Below are 19,075 nucleotides of genomic sequence, written 5' to 3' on the forward strand. Positions count from 1 at the left end.
TCCCAGGAGGGGCCTTAGAGTGACATTTTATAATAGAACTGGAGGAATGTCCATCCCAAGAGGGGCCTCATAGTGACATCTTATATTAGAACTGGAGGAATGTCCTTCCAAGGAGGGGCCTCAGAGTGACATCTTATAATAGAACTGGAGGAATGTCCTTCCAAGGAGGGGCCTCAGAGTGACATCTTATAATAGAACTGGAGGAATGTACATCCTAGTAGGGGCAAGAGAGTCACATCTTAAATATCTGGAAGGTGAAGTGTGTGTTTGTTCCCCCGCAGTCTCGTATTCTGTCTGATTTCCAGGTAAGATTTTACTTTATTTGGAAAACTTTTACATAGTCTTTGCTTATTAGCATTTTATCTCTGTAGAAGCAGATAGATAGATAGATAGATAGATAGATCATACAGAGCTCCAGTGCTCTGCAGATCTCCTGCAGAACATTCATCTACATGGAGGTGTGCTGACAATTAAATGAGGATGATGATTATCTGGTGGAGAGGATCACTGAGCAGGATACTATCATTAGAAGATACAGGACCAAGCCACTGCTGACCTCTTCTTTTAAAAATTCTGATTGACTGGCTGTATATTGGCTCCCTATTTTCTGAGAAAGGTCATACTTATTCCAAGTCAGCAACTCAACACATTAAAGCCAGAGGATCAGAATGACAGCCATGCCTTTTGCATTTCAGAAGGTCAGCCTCTATATTGCCCTCAGGTTTCTTTTGAAGGCATAGTGCAAATCCGAGGGAACCTTGGAACAATTCTATGTTAGATCATTGAACTCTGTGATTGTCTATATTGGGTCATTTATATTTAAATACTAATAAATATAAACTAGACTAATAAATATGTCCATCGGGGGAGTAGAGTATGAGGATTTGGCCAAGATAAGAGACAGAAGGGAAGATAATTGTGGCTGAAGCAGAAGATGGAGCAGAAGCTGATTGTGGACAGGAGAGTGGACATTCTGAGTGTGATCTGTCCATGGACCACGGGTGGTAAATAAAAGAGAAGAGAGGCTTAGCATGGATGGGGACTGAGTGGAGGATAATCATGGACCGGGTGAAAGAAGCAGAGGGAGAACTAAAGTTGGACAGAGGAGAGAAAAGTTAACATGTGATCTGACCATGGACCATGGGGAGAAGAGGTAGAGATGAGAAGAACATATCCGAAGGAAGAGGATTTTTGTGACTAGGTGGAGGAACTGGAGTGGTATCTGACCATGAACAATCAGGAGAATAGACAAAGGAAAGCTAACATGGATGGCACTGAGTGCATGATATTTGCAGCCAGAGTGAAAGTGTTGGAGTGAGAACTGATCTTAGACAGAGGAGAGATCTGACCATGAACCATGGGTAGAAGAAGAGAGGGGCTGAACATGGTTGGGAGAAGAGGAGATGGTTGTGGTAGAGTGAAGTAGTTGGAGTGGTATATCACCATAGACCATAGAGAGAATAGACAAAGAAAGGCTAATATGGATTGGGATCAAGTGAAAGATTGTTGTAGTCTGGGAGAAAGGAGGTAGAGTGAAAACTTATCTTGGACAGAGGAGAGAGAAGACATTGTATGGTCTGACCATGGACTGCGAGGAAAAGAAGGGGAAAAATGGCTGAGTATGGTTCGGGGAAGAGGGGAAGATGGTTGTGGCTGGGTTGAGAGAGCAGAGTAGTATCTGTCTGCGGACCATGGCTACCATGTTGTTTGTTGGCTTTGTCTAAATATTAAGCTTCCCCTGGAATTTCAGATTTCTGATTGGCTGTATTCAAACATAATACTAGGCAGCACTCTGTTCTGCTGATATATAAATATTGCTGAGAGGGGATTCACACATTTTCTTCTAATATATGATGTTTGTTGTTCAGGGAGATGGGGCTGTGTGTGCTGCTGCTCCTGGTGGTGATCTCGGCATCTCTTGCACAGGAAGGTAGGTGATATCACCTGAGAAAAAATGACTGTTGGTGATCCTGAGTTTCTGGGAGAAGAAAGTAGGTGATACACCTTGAGCAAAATTATTGAAGGTGATCCTGTTGTCTCTGGAAGGGAAAAGTAGGTAATATAAGCTGAGTAAAGTGACTATTGGTGATCCAGGGGCCTCTGGAAGAAGAAGGTAGGTGATATGACTTTCACACAATTACTGTTGGTGATCCTGGGGTCTCTGGAATAGGAAGGTAGGTGATATGACTTGCACACAATTACTGTTGGTGATCCTGGGGTCTCTGGAAGAAGAAGGTAGGTGATATGACTTGCACATAATTACTGTTGGTGATCCTGGGGTCTCTGGAATAGGAAGGTAGTTGCAACGGCCTGTGTGAAAACTACTACTGGTGGGAATTTTTATAAGGGCAGTCTCAGTCCTGTAGGATTTTGTGGCACAAATGGATGTCAAAATTCAACTGCTTGTGTTGCCAGTAGACCAATAATGTAGCTCCACCCCTGCAGGAGCCGCTGGTAATGTCAGGTCCTCTGTTACCTTGACTTTGGTCAATGCCTCAGCACCACTGACACCTCAGGTTATCCACGTTAGCAGAGGTAGGTTGGTAATTTTCCGCAACACTATTCAGCCTCCTTGCCTCCACTCCTGACTTTAAAATCTCATCCCCTCATGGTATCACCAGCCAGTTCCCTGGTCACTCAGATCCACGCAGGATGTATATGAGACAATAATAGTGTAATTCCGCAACATACCATGGAATAAACTTTAATAGATCTGCTTACATGTATATAGTAAAATAAGCGCGTTTGAAAAAAGACCCCACAGTCTGGGGATTACCAAGCAGCTTCTGGGTGGATATCCTTGCGATTCCCAACTCCAAGATGGCCGCCGTATCACTTCCGGTTTCTGCTCCGTATGTCCGACGTCACATTCCCTGACGCGTTTCGTCACATCCGGGACTTAATCTTAAGGGAATGCGCTAATTTTACTATATACATGTAAGCAGATCTATTAAAGTTTATTCCATGGTATGTTGCGGAATTACACTATTATTGTCTCATATACATCCTGCGTGGATCTGAATGACCAGGGAACTGGCTGGTGATACCATGAGGGGATGAGATTTTAAAGTCAGGAGTGGAGGCAAGGAGGCTGAATAGTGTTGTGGACTTCCCCATATTGTACCTTACAGCGATTTTGATATTTTTATTTTGGTAAGGGTATATATGCTATAAGCACTAGAAGTGATACACCATTGAAGTGAATAGACTGAGTGGAACACATTACTGTTTTATATATATTAAGTATTACTTATTTACTTAAGTAAATATTATATATTAAGTTATTAAGGTAATGCACTATGTTGAGTTTTTTATTTCTTTGAGGGTCTCTGCGGAAGCTGGCCTTTGAGGATCTTCAACAGTACAAAGAAGTGATTTCAAGTGGGACGTATTCATTTTTCATTTTTTAATTTTATTAAAAAATGTTTTTAATTTTAAATTTTTTGGACTATAAGACACTGGACACTTATGGATATAGTGTGTATGATTATATGTGTTAGGACACTTATCATTTGAAAGGCACGTATTGTTTATAATATATTCTTTGAATAGGGTCATTTTTCACTAGTGGTGGGTTGGATGATTCTTTTTAGAAAAAATTTCTGGTATGAATCCTACTTGATCTGTGTGGATCAGTTTAGGGAGAAATGAGAGTAGTCTGTTATCTAGAATTTTTGTGAAGAGTTTTATGTCTGTATCAATTAAAGATATGGGTCTATAGTCTTGGACATGCTGGGGGTCCTTACCGGGTTTTGGTATGGTCATTATTATGGATCGCAACATTTCTGTGGGAAAAGAGCCAGAATTGGCAGCGTGATTAAAGAGTTTAGCTAGGTAAGGCAACAGTTCTGACACAAATTGTTTGTAATATTCGTTTGTATATCCGTCTCCTCCGGGAGATTTGTTTAGTGGAAGGGTTTTAGTAATCAATTTGATTTCCTTAGTTGAAATCTGTTCGGAGAGGGTATTTAGTTGGGAGGGTGAAAGTTGTAGTTTCAGTGATTGTACAAAGTGTTGCATAGAAGAAGTGGTTGGTTGGATAGTTTCTGGGTCGTCTTTGAGGTTGTATAAGGATTGATAGAAGTCAGCAAAAGCATTTGCTATCTCTAGTGGGTTTGTAGTTCGGATATTAGAGATTGGATGGTGGACTGAGGAAATTTTGGATTTAAGACGTTGATGCTGAACTGTTTTAGCTAGTAGAGAGCTAGCTTTGTTGCCTAGGGAGTAATATTTTGCTTTAATTTTTTGTAGGTTAAGGTCGTATTTGTATAGTAATAGGGAGCGCAGTTTGTAAGGTTTTGGTTTTTTTCGTTAAGTTCCTCTTTCAGATTAATAGAGGCTAAGAGTTTGTCAATTTGGTGGCTCCTTTGTCTATTGATCTGGGAATTTAATTTTATTGGAATTCTTCTCATGTATACTTTGTATGTTGCCCAAAGTGTGGTAATAGATATGTCAGGTGTGTCATTTGTTTAAAAAAACATTGAATGTGCTTTTAGAATATGTTTTCTGTGGTTAAAGTCCTTCAGAAGCAGGGGCGGACTGACCATTCAAACACTCCAGCACTGCCCGAGGGTGTCAGTAGGAGGCCCCATGAAATGCCCCTGGTACCTTTTTATAGGCTTTTTTGGGTGTGCTTTGAGTGTGGGCAAAGACACAGAGGCCCCATGATCCCCTATTGCCCGGGGGCCCCATGAGTTGTCAGTCTGCCCCTGTTCAGAAGTGTTGAGTTTAATCTCCACATGCGAGGGAGTGGAGAGTGTTGTTGAGTGTCTATGGTGATAGTGATTGGGACGTGGTCCGACCCTGTTATGGTGCCGATCTCTGAGGAGGTGATATGTTGCAGAGCCCACTTATCTGTGATGAGTAGGTCAATTCTGGAGTATGATAGTTGGGATGGAGAGTAGTAAGAGTAGTCTCGTTCAGTTCCATGCTGACATCTCCAGATGTCATATGAGTCATTGGTATGTAAAAAGTGGTTTAACGATTGGTTGGATGAGCGTTTGCCTGAGCATGTGTCGGTGAGGATTCACTACAGCGTTAAAGTCTCCTCCAATGATTAGATGTCCTTTTTTTAGAAGCATATTAAGGTGTTAAGTCTCTTGCAAAATCGAAGTTGCTTGGAGTCGGGTCCATATATGTTGACCAGTGTGTATAGTTTGTCGTTAATTTTGAATATGACGATGTGGTAACGGCCTTGAGGGTCTGCAGTTTCGGAGATGGAACGAAAGTGAGTTTCTTATAGCTGTGAGGACTTCATTTTTCCTTTTAGTGTTCGGTGCCATGAACAGTGAGGAAAATTGCTTCATTGTGAAGTGAGGTGTTTTAGATGCGGTGAAGTGAGTTTCCTGGATGAAGAGGATGTCTGCTTGCAGTGAACGAGCTTCTTTGGTGACTAATGATCTCTTGTATGGAGAATTGAGGCCTCGAACATTGAGTGATGTATTTTAATCATCATGTGTATATTGGATTCGTGGTGTGTGGTAGCAGCTGTGGTTTGAGATTTGGTGGTGGTATATGGTCACTCTTGTCTAGGAAGGTGTATGGGCCTAGAAGGATCAGTGTGGTCATTTAGCAGTAGTTGTTGTTGAAAGGATTGCCAAGTGTGTAGGAGAGATACTTGGGGTGGTGGAGACTGGCAAGGTGAGCTTGGTGAATTTGGGAAAAAGGGGGATAAAAAGAACTTGTGAAAAATACAAGTAACATGGGGACAGGGGCGGACTGACCATTTGGAAACTTGGGCACTGCCCGAGGGCCTGGGGTCAGTAGGGGGCCCCATGAGATGCCCCTGGTACCTTTTTCATAGGCTTTTTTGAGTTTGGGCAAGAACACAGGGGCCCCATGATCTCCTATTGCCCAGGGGCCCCATGAGTTGTCAGTCCGCCCCTGCATGACGAGCATTTAATGCTACTTTCAAATGGGGGTGGTCGAGCAAGCATGACTCAGGGAGGTTGTCATGCTGGTAGTGAACATGGGTTCTCATTATTTCTTGATGAAGGCTGTTGTGACGACCGTCCCTTTGTGATAACATTTTGCCCTTTCTGTTCTCGTTTTATCCCCTTGTTAAGTGGTCTTCCCATTCTCCCCTTGTTAAGTGGTCTTCCCATTCTCCCCTTGTTAAGTGGTCTTCCCATTCTCCCCTTGTTAAGTGGTCTTCCCATTCTCCCCTTGTTAAGTGGTCTTCCCATTCTCCCCTTGTTAAGTGGTCTTCCCATTCTCCCCTTGTTAAGTGGTCTTCCCGTTCTCCCCTTGTTAAGTGGTCTTCCCGTTCTCCCCTTGTTAAGTGGTCTTCCCATTCTCCCCTTGGTAAAGCTGTATATATTTAGCAGCTGTTATGTAGACAGACATTTTACACTGTTTGGGGAAATGTGACCTTGTAGTCTTTCCCTTCTATAGAGTTCATACTGTATTGTTGGGTTGTAGGGTTTTTTTGTGGGTGGAGAAAACACGGTGCCAGGCTGTCTGGTGGGGGTGGGGGTGAAGCTGTATATACTGAACTGTGTTCAATAAAGATTGATTCATTTCACCCTACACAAAGTTCCGACTTGTGGTTTGGGATAGCAGGGAAGGATTGGTTTTGAGCTCTAATACCTGCCCTAGCAGAGCACTGGAAGACTTGCAGGACAAGGGGACCATTGGCTGAGACTCATTGCTCTGCATGAGGAAGCCCGGGCAGAACGGTTCCTCCACAGCTGTGGTTCCAGCTTTCGATGAGAAAGTGAATGCGGGCTAATTATAATGGTACCATTGATATTAGTGGGACTTCCCTCAGGTCCATTCTGCGTCCATCCATTGTGGACGATTCTGGTTGGGCGGGTGGTCATCTGCGGGTAGGATGTTCCATTCTTTCAGTAGGTCGAGGCCTGCTTCTAGGTGTCTGACTGTGAACATTCTTCCTTGTTGTTTAATAGTGAGTTTTATGGGAAATCCCCACTGGTATCTAATTCCATTGTGTCGTAGTGCTTTTGTTATGGATATTAGTTTCTTTCGGATAAGTAGTGATGTTTTCCATAGATCTGCGAATAGCTTGATATTAGATTGTGATGCGGGAAGTGCGGATGTATTTCTGGCTGCATTCATGAGTTCTTCTTTCACATGGTAGAAGTGTATACACGCTAGTATATCTCTTGGTACTGATGCAGGTAGGAATGACGGTTTAGGGGTTCTGTGCACGTGGTCTATAGCAAGTTCTAGGTCTGTGATTGATGGAAGGAGGTGTTTCATTAGTTGTTGTAGGTAGGGCACTATGGCATCCATGGCAATGGATTCAGGCATGCCTCAGAATTTAATGTTGTTTTTCCTGGAGCGGTCTTCTAGGTCTGATAATTTTTGTTTTATTTGTTCCAAATCATTTTCTTGGTCTGCGTGAGCGTCTGCTATGTCGTTGTGGGCTGTGAACATGTCGCTCATCTTATGTTCAATAAGGCGCATGCGGTGGTCACGTTCTTGAACCGTGTTAGAGATTTGAGAAATTGCTGAGGTTAAGTCATTATGCAGAGCTTGTTGTAAGGAAAGAAGCATATTTTTCATAGACAGTTCTGATATAGGTTGGTCAGAAGCAGGGAATGAATCAATAATAGTTTGAGGTGCAGGAATAGGTAGTGGAGATGAGAGAGGAGATTGTAGGTCAGAGGTGTCATAATTATCATTATTCTCTATGCGTGGCCTCAATTTTTCAGGGCTACTAGTGGAGGATGACAAGGGAGGAGAGGACTCATCAGGGTCACCTTCATATAGTGATCTTCTAAGCCTGGGGTCCGGTGTGTAGGCGGACTGTCCTTCTCTCTGTGCTGAGGGACCGTCTTGCATGCAGTCGGTGCCATCTTGGCTGCTAGTTGTTCGGGGTGGGAAGAAGCTCGTCAGCACTTGTGGGTGTCCCGGCGCCTTCCGATGTTGAGTCATGGTTCCGGAGGTACCAGTGAGTATATGTGTCGGTTTATGTGGGCTTTAGAGCCTGTGGGTCAGCTTGTTGCCGCTAGGTGCGCTGGAGGGATGCTGGAGCTGTAAAGAGGAGCGGCCATTCCCGGAGCCGGCCCCGCATGTGCCCCTCCATTAGTGAGTTTTAGTACGGCGGTTTCAGTGGAATGTTGTGGGTGGAAGTCAGACTGTAGGGGGCCGAGAAGGTTGTTTTCAGTGAGGTAGCTACTCATACTGTTGTGTACAAGGCATTCAAAAGGCTTGGAGGCAGAGAGATGAATCTTAAGTTGCTCAAACAGGTGATGTCCAGTAAGAGTTTTTGAGTATGGGGGTAACACTGCATGTTTGTGCGGGGAGGGATAGATTGAAGATGTGTGTTAGAGAGAATAGAACAGGAACGGGGGTTGTAGTAGTTGTGTGGGGACAGGGTCTAGGGGTCAGGTGATGAGGTGGGCCTCAAAAAGGAGTTTGGCAACTTTGGTACATTTGGTAATTGGGTTGAAGGAGGAAAGTGTTGAGATTAGTGGTAGACCTGGTATGTTGGTTGGAGGAGAAAGCTGGACACTGGAGATCTCATCACGAATTGTATTGATCTTGTTCTAGAAACGTCTGGCAATCTCTTGGGCAGTATGCTAGTGGGGGGAGGTAGTGGGGGTTCCAGTAAGAAATTAAAGATAGAAAAGAGTTGACAAGGATTTAATGAGAGGGATTTGATGAGAGTGGTACAGTAGGTTTGTTTATCAGCATGAAGGCAAGAGTTGTATTTCAGAATATTTGTAGAGAGAAGTCTTGCAGCATTTGTTTTTTTGCCACAGTCGCTCCAGAGCACAGCTGCGTCTTTTGAGACTTCTGGTGTCATCTGTTTGCCAGGATTGTAGCAGGCAAGGCCTGGTTCTGTGTATGAAGTCAGGAGTGAGTGTTGTAGACAGAAGTGGCCAGGTCTGGGGTGGGATTTTGTCATAAAAGCAGTCAGTAGCAGAGTGAATAAGGGAAGGGTTGAGGTAACACCTGGAGCCATGATTATTTTGGAACCATAACATTGATTAGAGCACACTTCATGTACCCATCATGAGAGGAAGAGAGCAGAGAGCACAGATCTCTACCCAACTGAGTCTCCAGTGTGTCACGGTCAGGGGTCAGGCTCAGAGACCAGTATTGATAAGGACAAAAGGATAAAAAAAATCTCCTGTCTAAGAGGAAGAGAGTTCCTGATGTAGCCAGATGGTCTGCTACATCAATATGGAGATGGAGACATTGCCCTTTATTCTTCTCTCCCTCTACTGACACACTGATGTTATGTTGCACCATTCTCCTCCAGGCTAGTGGGGGGAGAGCTAATGCCAAAAGGCCCATAGACTTCTATGCAGAGCGTTGAGAATCCTGGGAGTTGTAGTTTGAGATAGCAGCCATATAATGGGATGAATGGAATCCTTACATTGTAATTCCCAAGAGCCACTAAGGCACAAAGGAGAAGTGGAGCTGCTTTTTCAAGGCTGCTCAGCTAGGTTCTTCTTTTTGGCACAGAGGGAGTTAAAGAGAGAGAGAGAAAGAGAGAAGAAGCACCTCTGTCTGGATATTCATCTTACAACAGAAATCTGAGCCTGAGACTAGGAGTAACCTCCCCCATCACAGCACTTGCACCATGGCTGCAGACTGGAGTGTCCACTCACCTTCTGCTTCCCACCTCACTGGTCACCATAGGCTTTCATGGAAGAGGCCAAGGGGGCCCCCTTTCTACAGCAAGAAGATACCACAGCATTCCGGAAACTGGTGAGAGGGCCGTTCACCTTATGCTGATACTGCTAGCAGGAACTGAGCTACTGAGAGCACTGGCACCAAGGATATCCAATCCATACCACACCCATACTGCACCCTATACCACACTTATTCCAAACCTAGACTGCACCTAGAGCAACCCTATACCGCATTATCCCAAACCTTTATCGAGTCTGAACCACACCTACCTTGCACCTGTGCCAAGACAATACCATACCTATCCTGTGTCTATACTGTATGCAGGTTAACTGGGACTGTTGTTAAGTGCAAAGACGCTGTTAAAGGGCCCAACCATTAGCCACCAGAATAACATCTCAAAAGCCTGCCCCTCCCATAATAATTATACTGCAAGCCCCCTTTTATTCCCCTGCCCCCTCTGCTACCATCCTCCTTTTTTTGTGGACAGTGCATACCCAGTTGGTCTAGATCTAGCATTGCCATAAAGGCATCCTGGCAGTATAGTTCCAGCACTCGGTAGATTAAACATTGCTACTCCTCACTGCTGCACTGAGATGGCCTTGCTACTGTTTATGTTGATGCCAAATATCTTCTTATGACGAGTCCAAACTGTAATCACTTTGTATGCCAAGCTGTGTTATTACCATTATTAATCCATGTTATATTTGTCTAGTTACCAACAGTTTTGGGTGACAATATATTAAGTTTGCGTTTACTACCTGGTTTGGTGCCTGTTTTCTGTGATGTAGCACTAATATTGGGTTCTAAGTATTACTTCCAGTGATTTCCGGTAACATTGTATGTTTGTACACTCAACTTAGTGTGTCAGAGGGGCTGAGAACAGAGAACCCATCCTATCCAGCGGCCTCTACGGGGGGGGGAGGGGGAGCGATACACTGACAAGGTGTTCAACCATCCTTACTCCATCCATGATGTACAAAAAACAAGTTTATGCTTTGGATACACCTAATACATATACACTGATTGGCAGCAGTAATGTGTTTTATGTTTTTCTTTGTTTTCCAGACTTGGAGGGTAAAGTGTTCCTCTTCCCCAGAGAAGGCAGCACGGATCATGTCATTCTGAAACCTACAATTACAAAGCCATTGCAGAAAGTCACCGTCTGTCTACATTCCTACAGTGATCTTCTATATGTTTATAGTCTCTTCTCTCTCGCTACTCCAGCCAGTACAAATGCTTTTATATTCTTCTCAAACTCTCCAAACATCTATTCTATAATTGTAAATGGACAACAAATCGTTATTAGGACAGACTCAGATTCTTTGAACTGGAGGCACGTCTGTGTGACCTGGGACTCCGACACTGGAGTGGTCCAACTTTGGGTCAATGGAAAGCTCTACCCTAGGAGAGTCTTAGCTAAAGGGTTTTCTATTGATGGTGAAACCAGCATTGTTCTGGGACAGACTCATAATAAATATACTTATGGGGGAAATTTTGACCCTATTTTTCCATTGGTTGGAGAAATAAGTGATGTCCACATGTGGGATTATGTCCTGACCCCAAGAGACATTCAGAAAGTCATCTCTGGTGACCGCTATGGAAATGTCATTAGTTGGAAGTCTCTAGTCTATGAAATGAAAGGGGAAGTTCTTCTTCAACCCAAACTTCAGTGCAAGTCTGGGGGTTCTGTCAGCTCGTTATGTACACTGTGCTAATAAAGCGCATGTATAGGAAAAACTTGTTTTTTTTGCTTTTGGATAAAGTATGGAAGGGTTAAAATCAACATTGTGTTACTATTTTTGCTTGTATCCTACTGTGGAGATTTCCCCTCATTTTCAGTCTTGGAGAAGCAATGGGAAACTAGAAGAAATCTCCTTAAAGTCACCAGAACATTGGTCCCCATTGGAAGGTCTCCCCTCACCTTTTGCTCTCATGGCAATTCTAAAACAATGGTCACCAGGACCAACAAAAAGAGTGGCTCTCCCTACAGAGACACAGCCGGCAATGAAAACTTGGTAGAGAGCCTAACCCTTCTACACTCCATCCAAAACTTTGTGTTCACTTGGCGGATTCTGGAAATGGGCATGGGTTTTTGGCATCGGTTTCTGCACTAAAAATATTAGCAGACAAATATCCATCACAGGTAACAGCTACTTCAAACTCTGTATACTTAGCTATCACCATAACGTGAATTGATCATATTTGAAGATGTAATAGTCACTTATTGAACATTCTCCTCAGTGGAACCCCTAAAACTAACACACAACCACAACCATACCTCACAACTTTTGAACTTGAGCATGAGGAACACTTTAGGAAGATGGCGACCTAAGTTAGAGTTAGAATTAGGCATTGGTTTCCAGGAAACAGACAGGATCTGTGGCATACTGAGAATTTGGTGAAATCCCGGGACAGTCCCACATGATCTAGGATGGTTGGGAGGTATGCATAACATCCACCTAGTCTAGATACTTAAACTCTTAGATTGTAAGCTCCCAGGATCAGGGCCCTCCTAACCCTCTTGTATTGAACCATCAACTTCTTAATGTAATAGTTAACTTGAATGTAACCCCTAGGCCAATCCCTTCACCTTAACCCAACCAATACATTTTTGCTCGGCCTGGAAACTCCCCTACTGTATGAACCCAAAGTGAACCACCAACCTCATTTTCCATATTGCATAACATTACTTCCTATTCACTCATTTGACACAATTGTATATATTGAAGAGATATGGAGTCATGTCTCCCACAACGTGTTGTCATTGTGTCAGAAGATCTCTGCCACAATCTCCTGGGATACACATCACACATCCCAGAAGGCTGCTGAGCTGAAAGTGCTAAACTCTCATGGGATTGTCCAACACGGCAACATGTAATGTAAAAGACACGGCACTAGATCTCCGTTGGCGTATGCACAAGATCTGGCTCTTTGTCTTTCACATAACATATTTCCATAGTGTCAGGTGACCTTGCAAGAGTCTGGCACAAGGGTAGGCAACCTGCGGCCCTCTAGCTGTTGTGGAACTACATTTCCCATGAGGCATTGTAACATTACAAAACTGACAGTTACAGCTATGACTTGCGGAGCCATGATGGCACTTTTAGTCCTGCAACAGCTGGAGAGCTGAAGGTTGCCTACCCCTGGTCTGGCACTTCAACTTAGTGATGATGGGCTCCATTCACATAGCATTTATCAAAATTCTAAATTTTTTTTGGCGTTCACTAAAAAACGCTACTATAATATCACTTGTGCTATTTCATGAAGTCACGTAGTATTTCAGTAGTGAAAGCCTGCAGTAATTTACCACCGGCGGTAGCTGGTGTCCTTATCCAGCACGATAAATAGCTGGTTGTTAAGGAGCAAATGGCTGCTGGCATCCTTACCAACCAGTAATCAATATGGTTGTTAAGGAGCAGCCGTCTGGCACGTCCTTAACAACTGATGAGTCATCAGCTAAATGTAAAACATAGAACTGCTGGTAATCAAAAGGCCAAAAGGCATGGATTTTGGGGGGAACCTCCATGCCAAATTAAAAAGAAAATGGCTGCGGTTCTTCTCAAAATCCATACCAGACCGTTATCGGAGCATGCAGCCTTGGAAGGTCAGAAAAGGGAGGTTGAGCAAGCGCCTCCCGCTCCTGACCCATACCAGGCCACATGCCCTCAACATGGTGGGGTGTTTTGGAGCAGGGACCTCTTCCCCACAATCCTGGCTGGTGGCTGTGGGGGTCTGCCGGCAGAGAGCTTCCAGATTCTGATAATTCCCCTGCCCATAGCCCCCCACAACCACTGGCCTCGGTTGTGGGGAAGAGGCCCTTGTCCCCATCAACATGGGGACAAGGTGCTTTGGGGGGAGCCCCCCTGCCCCAAAGCACCATCCCATGTTGAGGTCATGTGGCCTGGTATGGTTTGGGGGGGGGGGGGCACTGACTTGTCCCCTTCTTTCCTGACCTGCTTGGCTGCAAGTTTTGGATACGGATCTGGTATGAATTTTGGGGGGGACCCCCAAGCCATTTTATTTATTTTAGCATGGGATTCCTCTCAAAATCCATACCAGACCCAAAGGGCTTGGCATGGATGGGACGGGGGACCAACACCATTTTTTAAAAATGTTTTAATTGTCGAGCAATGCTGGCAATTCTTTTCCCATTCAGCTGTTAGCTGGGAACCCCACAGACAGCTGAGACATGAATGAATGTCTCACTACTAAAATACATAATATATACTCAGCCGGATTGTAGTCACTGAGCGCTATCTTACCACATACTCAGATGCAGGAAGATACGCTCAGTAAATTGTTTGTGTTCGAAGTTCACGGTCGAACATTCTGTAGGTTCGGATATTCGACCATGAACCGAACAGGAGGGGTGTTCGGCCCATCACTACTGGGGTCTTTTAGACCCCAGATGTCCCCTCTGCCCTTAAAAGTGTCAGGGATGGGGGTGTGACCAGAGATGTGTGGACTGACACAGGGAAATGTAGGCTTCAGATATAGTAAATAATATAATTTATTGAGACTAACAATACAAACATAAACGCAGTGCACCAAACCCCAAGCTAACACAAATACATACAACAAGGTGAAACAAACCCAAACCTAAACTGGTATAGATACACAGGTACATACACATATAGAGCACAACGTAGTCAGGCAGGCCGGGTCGATAACTATCGGGCAGGTAGGTACGGGAGGAGCAGGCGGAGAGAATGGTCAGGGTCACAAGCCAGGGATCAAACAGGAGAAGTCAGCAGAGGTCAGGATCAGGCAGGGTTGGCAACAAGTCAGGCAGGAACAGGAACAGGAATGCAGGTTACAAGATACAGGGGCCCATGGAAAAACACACACCAAGGCCCAGACTGCAGGTCTGTCCATCCCTTAAATATACCACCTGCAATCAGCCCCAGGTGATGGCTAATTGCCGAAGTGAACCTCTGGTTGTTGAGAGCACCCGCTGGCCAGCCCTGGTACTGCAGCCCACAAGGCAGGTGAGTCCCACCACTATTGGCAAGTCCATTCCTGACAAAAAGCATCTGATCACACCAATATAGGAGTGATCAGATACTTTCCAGATGTACAAATGGCGCTTTTTAAATTTGAGAAACCTGAAGTGACTAAAATGCTTGTTGCCTCCAATTTATGAGATCATAGAGCCCTTGGAGACCTTCCAGTCCCGTGTGGTAAGCCGACAACGTTTATTATAGGCTCACCGTGGGTCACCCCTCCCCTCCCTCACACCGCCTGTAAAAACCATCAAGCGCCGGCTGTAAAAACAATACCAGGATAATGCCTGTAGCTGCAGTCATCATCCCGATATACCCACTTAAAGTCAAATGATGTACATGAACGTGATTTGGCGTGGATTGTATATTATAGGGTATGCTTGCCTTGCATTGGCACCTTTTATTATATGTCTAGGCTACCTGGAGAATTGTTTGTTGTCTTGTGTGTATGCCCTCACACCGGCCTGGGGACCAATTTTTGCCGCATGGCTCTGCATGTATTTTCATGTTACATGTAAGTGTGTTGAATCTTTCATGAAGTGCGATATATTGATATTATAGTGTGTAAAGACACAATTGTATCTCTAATGAAGTATGCCTTGTATGCATATGTCATGTTGTAACTAATCCAGTACCCAAGACACTCCTGAAGAAGCGGATCACCATGAAACATTTCCAGCTACTGATTGAAGGACCGTTGAAGACCCACTTAATACATCTACAGTCTTAGGACTTAATAGGGGAACGTTACATTTCGATATAGGAGGGAGCTTTTTTGAAACCAATATTTGTATCAGTAAAGTTGTTAGAAGTTTTACGCATTTCTGATTGCCTAAAAAAATCCATGTTTTCCTCGCAATTCTTTATATTGTAAACACGACTAAAGTTCAGGTGCCGAAGCCGAACCCCCTAGTAGCCAACAAAGTGCTGGAAAAAGTCTAAAGTCTTAGGACTCAATATGAGAACTTAATATGAGAACATTACATATATATGAGGGTGATTTTTTAATGTTTTGAAACCAATATTTGTATCAATAAAGTTGTTAAAAATGTATTTCTGAGTGCTTGAAATAAATCCATTTTCCCTGCAATTCTTTATGTTGTAAACATGACTAAAGTCCAGGTGTTGAACCCCCGGTAGTCAATAGAGTGCTGAATGCTAAAAAACAGTTCTGGGCATTTGTTGGTAAGTTCAGACATTCATCCAAACAGCCAAACAGCCAAGGTTCAGCCTGTAACTTGATTCACACCGAACCTTAAGCTCATCCCACCCTCAACATGGGAGGATGCTTCGTCATGAAGGTCCTCTGGCATCGCTCCTCTTCCCCATACGAAGGAGAGCCAGGGCCTTATCCCTTGCTCGGAGAGAAGGACTGCCCTGTTTACTCATTCACAAAAAAATGAAAGAGTAATATAGCACACACATATAGACATATTGTACATAAAGTCCTTTCATAAAATATCAATATTAATAATAAAAAAAATAATACAAATTATAATAATATTAATAATGTCCCATGATGTCCTAAAACAATGTCCTATGATGTCCAAAAAATGATTTCTCAAGATGTCCAAAAATAATGATCTTCTTGCCCAAATGACAGCAACACTTCAATGATGTCCTTCACAGCGGGATAGCGGTTCAACCAATGATGCATCCCCGGCCCCATTCAATGACCTCATCCAGAACTCCCCACCCCACTCTTTGCTGAATGGGACCAGGGATGTATCATTGGTGACTGGTGACCACAGCCTTGAACAGGGAGCTTTCCTTCATTTGTGGTGGCACAGTGGCTAAATGGGTAGCATTTCCACCTGGCAGCACTAGGGTTGTTGGTTTGAATCCCAGCCACAGCATCACCTTCCTGGAGTTTGCATGTTCTCCATGTGCCTGCGTGGGTTTCCTCTGGGTACTCTGGTTTCCTCCCACAGTCCAAAGACATGCTGGTAGGTTAAAGGGATCCTGTCTAAATTGGCCCTAATATGTGTATGTATGAATGTGAGTTAGGGACCTTAGATTGTACACTCCTTGAGGGTTAGGGACTGATGTGAATGTACAATATACTGTATATATGTGTAAATTGATGGCGCTATATAAGTACCTGAAATAAATAAATTAGTGGTACTGATACCAATGAATAACTTCCTGCACAGCCGGAGGTCCATTGCAGCAAGTATGCAAACAGACCATTAATTCACCCATTCTCCAAAGCATGAGCAGCTAGAGATTGAAGTGAATCCTGCATCTCTCAATCCCCATCCCTACTTATATCCAAAGCAATACTCCCAACACACATGTTCCTGAGAATGGCTGAACAGCTTGTGAATGCTGTAAGAACCATCAACTGGAGACCAGAATGACTCAAGGCAAAAAATATGTCACCAGCACACCAGAGAACTCCATAAATGGGTCTAACGCTTTATTGAATGATCACATAACAGCAAAAAATAACATTTCAAAGCCACGCAGGAGCCTTTTGTCAAGAGCCCTCTGGTGGGATGTTGACATTTTTTTGCCCTCATCCCTACTTAGGGTGTAGTGGAGGCTCAAGAGGACAAAGAATGTTCTGGGGTCACCATGTGAGACAGGATGCTCTGGAGTCACTAGGTGACACGGGGTGCTGTGGAATCTCTATAACTTACAGGGTGCTGCAAGATCACTGGGAGTCACAGGATGCTCTGGGGTCACTGGAAGTCACAGGATGCTCTGGGGTCACTGGAAGTCATAGGATGCTTTCAGGTTATTGAGCTTCATAGGATACTCTGGGGTAACTGGAAGTCATAGGATGCTTTGGCGTCATTAGGAGTCATAGTATGCTCTGGGGTCAGTGGAAGTCATAGGATGCTCTGGGGTCCTTGGAAGTCACAGGATGCTCTGGGGTCACTGGGTGACATGGGATACTGTGGAATCTCAGGAATTTACAGGATGCTACAAGGTCACTGGGAGGTACAGGATGCTCTGGAGTCAATGGAAGTCATGGAATGCTTTCAGGTCATTGAACTTCATAGGATGCTCTGGGGTCACTGGAAGTCATAGGATGCCCTGGGGTTCCTGGAAGTCATAGGATGTTTTGAGGTTATTGGATGTCATTTGGTCATTGGTCATTTTTTTCAATACATCACAGGATGCTCTGGATTCATTGGAAGTCACAGGATGCTCTGGGGTCACTAGAAGTCACAGGATTATTTAGGGTCACTGCAAGTAAAAAAATTGCTTTGGGGTCAAGGGTTATGCAGGATACCCTGAGGTCACTGGATACACAGGACTGACAAAGGCGTACATAGGTCACTTGAGATGCTGAGATCATGGAAGACACAAAAGATACTAAAGAGAGGAGTTTTGGGATCCATAGAGGCACTGAGGTCATTGGAGGCACAGAAGCACTAGGGTCACTGGAAACACTGGGGGTCACCAGAGTCACAGGAGCGCTAAAGACACGGTACCACTGGAAACCCAGGAACACTGGAGGCACAGGTGTCAGGAATGGACTCGCCAATAGTGGTGGGACTCACCTGCCTTGTGGGTTGTAGTACCAGGGCTGGCCAGCGGGTGCTCTCAGCAACCAGAGACTCACTCCTACAATGAGCCATCACCTGAAACTAATTACACAGGTGTATTTAAGGAATGGCCAGGCCTGTGTTCAGGGCCTTGGTGTTTGTTTCCCATGAGCCCCTGTACTTGCATCCTGTCTGCTTCCTGCCTGATCCTGATTCTGCTTAATTCTGATTCTGCATGAACTCTGCCTGTCCTGACCTCGGCTATTCCTGACTACGCTTCCGCCTGCTCATTGTACCTCGCTGCCCGCACGATACTGACCCGGCCTGCCTGACTACGCTCACTTCACCCGACGATCCATCCATCCCGCATGGATCACTTCAGTAAGTCTGCCTGCCTCTTCCCATCAGACTCCGTTCCCGCACTCCCCTGCCAATACTCTCTACCACAGCCGGACGCACTCAGGGGTCGCGACCTGGTTCCAGTCTGCACCAAGTCCATCCCCACCATCAGGGGCCCTGGTGCACAGCAGGCTGGGACTTAGACCCCGCGCCCTGAGTAAATCCGTGCTGTGGGCTTGGCCTGCCTGACCGCTCCACCTCTCCAGCCCTGACTGCCCTTGTCTGTGTACATTCTGTTATCAGTTGGTTTTGTTATATTGTGCGTTTGTATTTGTGTTGTACCTTTAATAAATTATATTGTTTACTATACCTGAAGCCTGCGTTTCCCTGTGTCAGTCCACAAATTTCTGGTCATACCCGGATCCCTAACAACAGGACTACTAGGGACACTGGAGATTTGGCACATAGGTAGTGGGGACTCAGCTAGTCATAGAGATGCATTTGCAAATGCTGAGAACCAGATGGGAGTATCTTAAGGCTTATTAAAGACTTTGGGTGAAATTTTGTTTAGACATACCCTATATTCTCAAGGTCCACAACTGGATTACATTGCAGTAAAACATTTCT

General features: G+C 44.5%; 1 protein-coding gene across 1 annotated transcript; it reads left to right on the plus strand.

The window, feature by feature from the left end:
- Positions 1 to 153: 153 nt before the first annotated feature.
- On the plus strand, positions 154 to 11,392 carry LOC149443717 (C-reactive protein-like). The gene is made up of 4 exons (XM_089655366.1): positions 154 to 305; positions 1,869 to 1,930; positions 9,439 to 9,684; positions 10,675 to 11,392. The coding sequence occupies exons 2-4, from the start codon at positions 1,873 to 1,875 to the stop codon at positions 11,322 to 11,324; spliced, it is 954 nt and encodes a 317-aa protein (XP_089511492.1). The 5' UTR covers positions 154 to 305; positions 1,869 to 1,872; the 3' UTR covers positions 11,325 to 11,392.
- The last annotated feature ends 7,683 nt before the right edge of the window (positions 11,393 to 19,075 follow it).

Source organism: Staurois parvus, unplaced genomic scaffold (genome assembly GCF_062004578.1).
Source record: "Staurois parvus isolate SC_StPar_1 unplaced genomic scaffold, SC_StPar_1.0 ptg000837l, whole genome shotgun sequence".
NCBI lineage: Eukaryota > Metazoa > Chordata > Amphibia > Anura > Ranidae > Staurois > Staurois parvus.

What these genes read in the sequence shown, in the direction of transcription:
- LOC149443717 (XM_089655366.1), top strand. Translation starts at nt 1,873, where the DNA reads ATGGGGCTGTGTGTGCTGCTGCTCCTGGTGGTGATCTCGGCATCTCTT. An exon ending in GGCATCTCTTGCACAGGAAG is followed by an intron (nt 1,931 to 9,438) that starts GTAGGTGATATC and finishes TTTTTGGCACAG; the next exon opens with AGGGAGTTAAAGAGAGAGAG. An exon ending in CCACAGCATTCCGGAAACTG is followed by an intron (nt 9,685 to 10,674) that starts GTGAGAGGGCCG and finishes TTTGTTTTCCAG; the next exon opens with ACTTGGAGGGTAAAGTGTTC.